The sequence below is a fragment of the Anomaloglossus baeobatrachus genome, chromosome 1 (assembly GCF_048569485.1).
Source record: "Anomaloglossus baeobatrachus isolate aAnoBae1 chromosome 1, aAnoBae1.hap1, whole genome shotgun sequence".
NCBI classification, from domain to species: domain Eukaryota; kingdom Metazoa; phylum Chordata; class Amphibia; order Anura; family Aromobatidae; genus Anomaloglossus; species Anomaloglossus baeobatrachus.
In genome coordinates, this window is record NC_134353.1 from 552,143,053 (window position 1) to 552,153,594 (window position 10,542).

At 48.7% G+C, this 10,542-nt stretch overlaps 1 protein-coding gene across 2 annotated transcripts in view; it reads left to right on the forward strand.

Moving 5' to 3' along the window:
• TEK (TEK receptor tyrosine kinase) overlaps positions 1-10,270 on the forward strand; it is a 255,677-nt gene extending 245,407 nt beyond the window's left edge. For both annotated transcript variants that reach the window (XM_075316854.1, XM_075316847.1), the window contains exons 21-23: positions 1,378-1,474; positions 1,754-1,853; positions 9,732-10,270. In XM_075316854.1, the coding sequence (XP_075172969.1) occupies positions 1,378-1,474; positions 1,754-1,853; positions 9,732-9,806 (272 nt within the window). In that variant the 3' untranslated portion in view covers positions 9,807-10,270. The remainder of the gene's footprint in view (positions 1-1,377; positions 1,475-1,753; positions 1,854-9,731) is intronic.
• The last annotated feature ends 272 nt before the right edge of the window (positions 10,271-10,542 follow it).

Here is a 10,542-nt window from a genome sequence, read left to right on the forward strand (position 1 = left end):
CCAAACTTTGAGATGCTTTTGGATGCAGTAGAGTTTGTGTGGAGGGACTATGTGAATTGAATTTGATTAGGGAGTGTGATAGGCCACCCTAAAAAGATGTGTTTTTAGGGAGCGTCTGAAGCTGAGTAAGTTGTGACTTGTCCTAGTTTCTTGAGGTAGAGCATTCCAGAGAATTGGTGCAGCTCGGGAGAAGTCTTGGATCCGGCAGTGGGAGGTTTGGATGAATGTGGATGTTAGTCAAACGTCATTTGCAGAGCATAGAGAATGGGTAGGGTGATAGACAGAGAAGAGAGTGGAGATGTAGGGGGGAGTGCCACACTGTGGAGAGCTTTGTGGGTGAGAACAAGCAATTTGAAATGGATCCTGTGATATATGGGCAGCCAGTGCAATGAATGGCACAGAGTGGAAGCATCTGAGTAACAGCTAGATAGGTGACCCTGGCTGCTGTATTAAGGATGGACTGTAGAGGGGAGTGTCTAGTTAGGGGACACCAATTAATAGAGAAGTACAGTAGTCAAGGTGGGAGTGGATCAGCGCCATAGTGAGGGTTTTTGTAGTTTCTATGGTGAGAAAGAGGCGGATTCTAGAGATATTCTTGAGGTGCAAGCGACAGGAGCGGGCAAGAGATTGTAGATAGGAGGTGAAGGAAAGATCGGTGTCAAGTATAACCCCAAGACAGCGAGCCTGCGGCATAGGAGATATCGTGGTGCTGCATACAGAGAGGGAAATGTCAGGCCTAGACAGGTTAGAAGATGGAGGGAATAGAAGTAGTTCAGTTTTGGAAAGATTAAGTTTCAGATGGAGAGCAGACATGAAGTTGGAAACTGCAGACAGACATTCACTGGTGTTCTGTAGTACAGTGGGGGTGAGGTCACGGGATGAGGTGTATAGTTGTGTGTCATCAGCATAAAGATGGTACTGGAAGCCAAATCTACTGATGGTGTGTCCAATTGGGGCAGTGTAGAGGGAGAAAAGAACAGGGCCAAGGAACCTTGAGGGACCCCAACAGTGAGAGGTAGAGAAGATGTGGAGCCAGCAAATGATATGCTGAATGAGCAGCCAGAAAGCTAGGACAAGAACCAGGAGAGCACAGTTTCCTTTAGGCTGATTGAATGGAGCATAGAGAGAAGGAGATGTGGTCAACAGTGTTGAAAGCTGCAGAGAGGTCAAGAAGAATAAGCAGAGAGTAGTCACTGTTATGTTTTGCTGTCAGAAGGTCGTTGGTCACAATCAATAAAGTAATCATTGATATTGTAATACTATAATATATTGTACATTAATGCATTGTTATGGGAAAAAAAAAATTGTAAAATACCAGTAAAGCGCTAATATTGACGTAAAATTAATGATTACATCGAGACTTCATTTTGATCATAGGTGGGACTCCATATTGTGGTATGACTTGTGCAGAACTTTATGAGAAGCTACCACAAGGGTACAGACTTGAGAAACCACTAAACTGCGATGATGAAGTGTAAGTCCTATCATTCTCCAGTCTCTGGTATATCAGTCATAATGGAAGATAGCGTTTTTACAGAATGACTACAGTAGGGAAGGCTTTCTAATATTTTGGGCTCTTGCATAAATTTTGTTTGCCTCATTTTAGTGTATGGCACTTGTGCTTTTTACTATATATTTTATTTTCATTAGTTCAAAGATCTCTATTAGTGAAATCACTGCTTTTGGCTGCTCATTCCATCATTAGCCCCTTTATAGTGTGGGGTCAGTAATCTCTGTGCTTATTGATTTACAGATATGACCTGATGAGACAGTGCTGGCGTGAAAAGCCATATGAGCGACCATCATTTGGGAAAATACTGGTTTCTCTAACACGAATGCTTGAGGAAAGGAAGGTGAGAACTGTAGCACTGGTTTTTGGTTAAGCAGAATCTGCATGTCATATGATTTGTATCCATTATGTAGCTACTCACTGTTATTGAAGAACTTCACTACAATTGACCAATGTTCCAATGTGACTTTATTGCAACAAGTTGAACATGGACAGATGATAGCTCCCAATGCTTTCATCAAATGTGATTTTTCTATGGCAGCAAAGATGTACTGTGCTATAGGAAGTAAAAAAATAGTTGTAGATGGCCTCAACAATTGTGGAAGCTTAGCCAATAAAGAAAGTATCTTTCATTTCTTGGTAAAGGTCTAAATCAGTACTCCCGAATGCACTCATCAGACACTGTCTCTAAGGACTGGTTCACATGACTGTATAAAAATTGTTTTAATTTTATGCAGAAAACTTCAATGATTAGAAAACCCCACTTGTAATCCATGTGCAATCTGTTTTTTCCAGCAGCAGCTATTAACCACTTAGTTTACTATTACAGAATTGCAATATAACAATTGAATGCTTTACTGTGGCATCCGATTTTTTTTTTTTTGCTCAATCGTAGACTTAAATAAGTCTTAACTCATTTAAGGAATAAATTAGTGCAATTTTTGTCACACAGAGATTCAGTGAGTGAAAAAAAGACAGCTCATCTGCACTGCCTCATTGAATAACATTGGTCCGAGAGGTGTTCGTTTTATTCACAGCATTTGGACCAAAAACACGGTCATGTGAGCAAACCCTTAGTTTGCTCACAGAAGACCTAGGCCAAATAACTTCTACATTTACATTGGGGTATAATGAACGTGTGCCGCCCCGGTGTTAAGGAAGTATTACACGCAGCGATATCGCTAGCGATATCGCTGGTGAAAGCACCCGCCCCGTCGTTTGTGTAACACGGGCAAATCGCTGCCCGTGGCGCACAATATTGTTAGGAGCCGTCACACGAGACTTACCTGCCTAGTGACGTCGCTGTTGCCGGCGAACCGCCTCCTTTCTAAGGGGGCGATTCGTGCGGCATCACAGCGACGTCACCAAGAGGCCACCCAATAGAAGCGGAGGGGCGGAGATGAGCGAGACGTAACATCCCGCCCACCTCCTTCCTTCCGCATTGCGGGCAGCCGCAGGTAAGCTGTACTTCGTCGTTCCCGAGGTGTCACACGTAGCGAGGTGTGCTGCCTCGGGAACAACAAACAACCTGCGATCTCAACGATCAATGATTTTTTGTAAAGGAACAACGTGTCAACGATGGACGATAATGTGAGTATTTTGCATCATTAACAGTCGCTCCTTGCTGTCACACGCAACAACGTCACTAACGATGCCGGATGTGCGTCACGGAATCCATAACCCCGGCGATATATCGTTAGATACGTCGTTGCGTGTAACGGGGCCTTTAGTCAGGCTGCTCAGATCCGGGATTTCTGGCTCGAGGGAGTCGTCCGGACCCGGCTTGGCGGACACTTTGATCCGTATAAAGGGGGGTATTTACAGGGGATAAGTTTGTGACGCCACCTGTGGGTTGCGGTAATGGGAGTACCGCTGCTGCTGTAAGGAGTACGGGGGCAGATGGAGTTAAGCAGCCAGATGTTAGTCCCTCCACAGGTAGGAAAGGCACCAGGCTCAGGGTGTTGGTAGTTATTTGGGAGAGCAAGGTGCAGGGGACCAGGGTACTCACTGTGGGTAGTCGTGGTGCTGGATGAGGTTTATAAAGGAGACACACGCTGTAGGTAAACCTAAATCTCTGAGTGCCGCTGCCGCTGCGGGCATCCCGTCCAAGTACCCAGTCCCACCGGTGTCACATAGTAATCCGGAGCCTGCCTCCTTGCACAGTTTCATGTCCGTGTGGGTCTCTATAGCTTGAAGCTGTAAGGTCCCGCTCTTCAGTTTTCAAGTGAAAGGGCAGGCACTTGAGACTTCAGTTGGTTGCTTTTTCTCTGAAAACCCTGTCCCCCGCGGTGTGCTGATGCCCTTAGTCTCTGAGCTCTGGGAAGGTCCTTGAAGGTCCCCTTCCTCTACAGGTTAATTGTCAGGACGTTGAATCGGCTCCTGACCTAGGGTCCTGTACTCCGTTGTGCTCGGTACCAGTCAGTTCTTTTTCTCCTAGTTCTCCTCCTCCTTCTTCTCCTAGTACTCCTAGTTCGGTGTACTTGTTGCACGGGGACGCACAGAGGTGCCTACGCACGTGTGCCAGCGGGAGTCACAGGAATATGGCACGAGGGTAGCACAGAGGTGCCCACGCACGTGTGCTTCAGTAATAGGTGAGTCCGACAGAGACTCTAGGAGCTCACCTGGGACAGGAACACAGCCTGCTAAACAGAATACTGCCAGAGCAGCAAGGCAGGGGCAAGACCTGCAAACCAGGTGCTGCCTAAGCAGCAAGGGCAAAGCCCACAAAAGACAATGACGTCTGTACAGTGGCGTGGCATCACGCTGCCAGACATCCAAACATAGAAGGACGGTCACGCGCCGCCATGAAGGCAGGGGGAGCTTTTAAGGAGGCGTAGCTCCACCCAAGGGCGGGCGCGAGACGGACGTGACGCAATCAGGATTCGTGACGTCCTGGCCCGGCCAGTCAGGATTCAGCACATCACCAGCCTCGTCATCGGGCCGTGTGATATCAGTGAGCGAATCAGAAGACGTCACGTGGGGCACATGCTCATCTTCCTGCCTCTGGGTCATAAAGGCGGGATCCTCGGTTTCACAATGTGCAGAGATAAGGGAAGTCCTGCTGCTTCCCTGAGCATCCATCCTTTGCACACTGCGCAACCTCCCAGACCCTCCGTGATGCCGAGCAGGAGGGCACGTGGCAGGCAAGGAATGGGAGACCGCCCCACTCCCTGCAAAGGGAGAACCACTAGGTGTCACCCTTCTGCTGTGTCTGTGAACATGCATCTCCTGCAGGCCGTGCAGTCTCCTAGACCTTCGGCGCTGCTGAACAGAAGGGCTCGTGGCAGACAAGGAATGGGAGACTACCTCATTCCTTGCAACCGGAGAGCCACGAGGTGTAACATTACCCCCCCGTCTAGGGCCCCCCTCCCGCCTGCGCTCGAAGGCCGCCACCAAACCCGGGGCATGGACATGACCCTCCAATTCCCAGGACCTATGCTTCGGTCCACAACCGACCCACTCCACGAGGACGTACCTCTTGCCCTGTACGACTTTTTTTTTTACCAGCCTCGCTATTTCAGGGTCGTCGGACGAGGAGTCGGCCGTCGGCCACCAATCATGCCTGGCCTCTAGGACTCTGGTCCTTTTGGCCCAGAAGGGGCCCCCGACCTTGGAGGTATGGTCCCAGGACAGCACATCGTTCCGTAGCCCAGGGGGAACGAGGGTCTGGCCAGGTGGCACCTGGTCTAGGGTAGTGGAAGGCCCGGTGGTCCCGAGGTGCTCCCTACATGACCCTGCCCAGGACGAGATCTCGCCTGTTGCCCAGTTGAGTATCGGAGCATGCCGTTTCAACCAGGGAAGTCCCAGTAGGATCTCATCCGTCCCTTCTGGAAGCACCAGAAAGGACACCTGCTCATGGTGGCCTGGTGGTACATCCATCCTGAGAGGGACGGTGATCTGGGTAATGGGATCGACAAGTAGGGACCCATTGACTACCCGGATAGTGATTGGTTTAGGCAACAGGACCAGGGGGACAGAGTACCTAGTTGCCAGGGATGCCGAAATGAAATTGCCGTCAGTGCCGGAGTCCAAGCAAGCCTGGGCAGAGAAGACAGTGGTGCCGAACTGCAACTGGGCACTGATGGTTAACCTAGAAGGAGAGGCAGCGTCTAGGATCCCCCCTCTGATGGAAACTAGACGCTGTCTTTTTTCCGATGGTTTCGAACAGCGGGTAGCTATATGTCCCCTCTGCCCACAGACAAAGCAAACGACCGAAGGCCGAGAACCTGTGGTAGAGGAGACCACTTTGGACACTTCCATTGACTCCACGGGGTCGTCAACAGGGCGGGCTGGGAGACCTGTCTGGTGGGGGAGAGGAGTCAGAGGGTCTGTAGACCAGGTAGATGTGGGTGCCGAAGAGACCTCGAGCCTCCACTCCGCGTGGCGGACGTCTATGCGAGAGTCAAGCCGAATCAAGGACTCTAAGGTGGTCGGCACGTCACGCGTGGCCAGCGCGTCTTTGACGAACCCTGCCAGACCCTCCCAGAACACAGGAACCAGGACTTTATCTGGCCAGTCCAGCTCTGCGGCGAGTGTCCTGAATTGCACTGCAAAATCTCCGACTGAAGTGGACCTTTGCCGAAGGCGTAGGTGCCGCAGCGCGGAGTCGTGGGTGACTTGAGGCCCGAGGAACACGTTTCTCATGGCCTCAAGATAAGCTGGAAGGTGATTCACCACACGATCTCAGCGCTCCCACAACGGCGTGGACCATTTTAGCGCTTTCCCTGTGAGCAGGGACTGGACGAAGGCTACCTTCGCCTTCTCAGTAGCGTAATGAGTCGCAGACAACTCCAAGTAGGTGGTAACCTGGTTTATGAAACCACGGCACTCGGAGCTGTCCCTGCTGAAGCGCTCTGGGAGCGCAAGGCGAGGCGACCTTCCGCACAATTCCACAGCCTGAGTAGCCGCCTGGGTGGCGACTGTCGCTAGAGCAGCCTTATCGGGGGAAGACCGCTCCACTGCTGCCAATCGTGACTCCAACTGCTGCACATAACGCAGCAACTGCTGCTGCTCTTCCACCATAGCCAGACCTTTGGCGCGACCGTGATGTTACAAGGGGGACCCGGGGAAGCGTGCCAAGATGGGAAATGGACAGCTTCCGCCGGTCAAGGTCCACTGTGCGGTGTAAGGGACCGCTGCTATGGTCAGGAAAGAGTGAGCGGGTTGCTACTAGTGATCGTCTGGAATGTCACAGACGATCTATGTACACCGGTCCGCCCTAACCCATGAGGGTTGTATGGCTCGGGGCTCCTAGTTCGGTGTACTTGTTGCACGGGGACGCACAGAGGTGCCTACGCACGTGTGCCAGCGGGAGTCACAGGAATATGGCACGAGGGTAGCACAGAGGTGCCCACGCACGTGTGCTTAAGTAATAAGTGAGTCCGACAGAGACTCTAGGAGCTCACCTGCTAAACAGAATACTGCCAGAGCAGCAAGGCAGGGGCAAGACCTGCAAACCAGGTGCTGCCTAAGCAGCAAGGGCAAAGCCCACAAAAGACAATGACGTCTGTACAGTGGCGTGGCAGCACACTGCCAGACATCCAAACATAGAAGGACAGTCACACGCCGCCATGAAGGCAGGGGGAGCTTTTAAGGAGGCGTAGCCCCACCCAAGGGCGGGCGCGAGACGGACGTGACGCAATCAGGATTCGTGACGTCCTGGCCCGGCCAGTCAGGATTCAGCACATCACCAGCCTCGTCATCGGGCCGTGTGATATCAGTGAGCGAATCAGAAGACGTCACGTGGGGCACATGCTTATCTTCCTGCCTCTGGGTCATAAAGGCGGGATCCTCGGTTTCACAATGTGCAGAGATAAGGGAAGTCCTGCTGCTTCCCTGAGCATCCATCCTTTGCACACTGAACAACCTCCCAGACCCTCCGTGATGCCGAGCAGGAGGGCACCCCACACCCTGCAAAGGGAGAACCACTAGGTGTCACCCTTCTGCTGTGTCTGTGAGCAGGCATCTCCTGCCGGCCACGCAGTCTCCTAGACCTTCGGCGCCGCTGAACAGAAGGGCTTGTGGGAGACTACCTCATTCCTTGCAACCGGAGAGCCACAAGGTGTAACAGTCCTCCAAGACTATGTCCGTCACACCCTTGTCCAAAGTCACTGCTATCGGTCCCCAACTCCTCTGGTCCTGGGCCACTGTCTGTGACCCCAACCTTGGTCTTTCTAGCTCCCCGGGAGCTAACACTCCAGCTCCTCTCACTTTGAGGGCTCTCTCTCGACTCACTACATCCCTCCTACCAGTCTGCCTGATCCCTAGGTGGGTGGCCCTTTTCCAGCTAGACCAACCCACTGGTGTGTCTGACAGGTCATGATGTGAGGTGTTCATTGGGATTTGTGATGCTGATGGAGGTGACACCGGTTTCTGGGAACTTGGAACCATGGAGGGTAGGTCCTGCACCCTGGGAAAAGCATGCAGTTCCCTGTAGCACCCTGATGTATTGCGGGGCGGTACAAAAACAGCGGGGAGTCACTTCTTTACTGTGGGAAAAACGATAAATCAGCTTTTTGTAGGGTCTGCCAGCCAAAGTACATCCTAAGGCCATTGATTCTTATGGGATGTTCATACGGGGGTGGGGAGGTTTTGAAGCTTTTGAAGCAGAAACTAAGTGGAAAGTGTCCAAATCCGTCTAAAAAAATCAACCCTTCTGAAAAACTTTTACTCAGTTTCAGTTCCAAAAACTCAGCAAAAAAACCTCAGTATGAACATACCATTCAGAGTATGTGCTTATGTTAAGTATTTGGAATGTCTGCATCTCTTGGCAGGAAAAACAAAGCATAAAATATCCACTGTTTAGTGCAGATTTTCCCCCCACTCATTACTATTGCTTAAATCTACAGCAAAAATGCTGAAAAAATTCACATGCTGCAGATTTAAATCTGCCCCAAATCTGCAAGGAGAAAATAGTTGGCATGTGCCTGAGAATTCAGGATTCTCATTCACCTTGCTGGTTTCAGGAAAGTTACAAAACTGCAATGAAAAAATGTGACAGACAAAACTGCAGCGTGTGTACAGGCATAGTTTCTTTGAGGCACATGGTCAGGATTTTACCCTTATATACCATTTCTGCACTAAGCTCCTTTCAGGTAGGAATTTAGTCTATGAGGTTCTGTGGAGTCTGTAAGGATCCAATGAAAACCGATCAGTCACAGCTTCTATCATAACTGAAAGCCATGATGCTAGTGTACACAGAAGATTCTTCATTACCCTCGATCATAAATATAACCTCTATACAGCCAGTAGTTTATTATATTAACTGTGCAGAAACAGGATACATTCTTCAGGGTACTTTGAGAATACCTTGAAATCAGAGATAAATATGTCATAATCTTTTCTACAATGAAGCCTGTAATGATCCTGGATACTCACAGCAGGATAAAGCAGTGGTGAACTGCAAAGGCCCAAAAAACTAATGCACTAACAGGATGCAACCAGACCCCCAATAGATGGAGGAATCACAGGTGCAAGAGGAGCAAATCACTCATACAACTCCAAAACATGAAGGGGGTGATCGCTGGATGATAAAATTGCACACTAGTGGCTTGCATAGAGCACCGTTCAGACTTACAGGTGCATAGTATCTTAGTCAGCAGCCTATTACACGCCCATACTATTCGACCAGGCGGGCTGCCCGGTACTTATGTGCACCATATAGGGACGGGGACTCCATTATGCAAGTACGAAACATAAAGGGGCTTGGCTGCACCCTGTATAAAATGTTATGTGCAGAAAAATATATACAAAAGATCTGAGGTATTAGTCGATATATTATGGCCAAAATAATGGTAGCCTACAAACCACGTCACGGTTCCTCATACTTGGTGCACATAAATTACGGGCAGCCCGCCTGGTCGAATAGTATGGGCATGTAAAAGGCTGCTGACTAGGATACTATGCACCTGAAAGTGTGAACGGCGCCCAATGCAAGCCACTAGTGTGAAATTTTACCATCCAGTGATCACCTCCTCCATGTTTTGGAGTTGTGTGTGTGATTTGCTCCTCTTGCACCTGTGATTCCTCCATCTATTGGGGGTCTGGTTGCATCCTGTTAGTGCATTAGTTTTTTTGGCCTTGGCAGTTCACCACTGCTTTACCCTGCTGTGAGTATCTTAAATTGTGGAGGATATTTAGTCCTCTTTTTGTTGTTTATCTATCTGTAATGATCCTGGCCTGAATCTCCGCCATCACTCTAATGTACACTTTTGTTTTCTAGACCTATGTGAATACAAAACTTTATGAGAAGTTTACCTATGCGGGTATTGACTGCTCGGCAGAAGAGGCGGCATGAAGTCCCGTATATTTCCTTGGAACGTAGAATGTTACAGTATCATGCCTGAGAATTTCAGATTTTATCTTCAGCTCCACATGTAAATGTTTATAGAACTATGTAAATACAATTTAATCTATAATTTGAGGTTACCTTAGTTTTTAGTACTGAATTCTCACATTAGTTGTATGAGTAGAATTGTTAATTTTTCTTATTTTTTTTGTGTATCCTAACTGTAAAGCAATCCTATTAACAAATTACAAAATCTACATTGTATATATGTTGTTGTGGTTTGGGGTTATGTAATGACTGAAAGGTGAGCGCATATTATAGCATTTTATAAAATGTTTCTGTACACTGAAAGTTTAGGCATTATGGCACTGGATATTGGAACTGGCGTACATTGTATAGAGATAAGTTTTATTTTCTATGTGAATGACATGAGCAGAGTATGTTGTAATAAACTATTTCACATTATAGACAAACTGTGGTGACTCATCTCTGAAGATCTTTTCTACTAGAAGCAGTCTTATTAATTTGCACATGAAAGACATAAGGTCCCAATACTTGATAAAATAAATGCCCTGCGTGGCTCGACCAAGGGAGATAGTGATAAGCGAGCACTACCATGTTCGGGTGCTCGCTACTAGAAGCGAGCAGTTGGACGCTCAGATGGGCACACATGTACTAAGTATAATAGAAGTCAATGAGGGACTCAAGCATTTTTCCAAAAGATTTCTTGGAAAAAATACTTCAG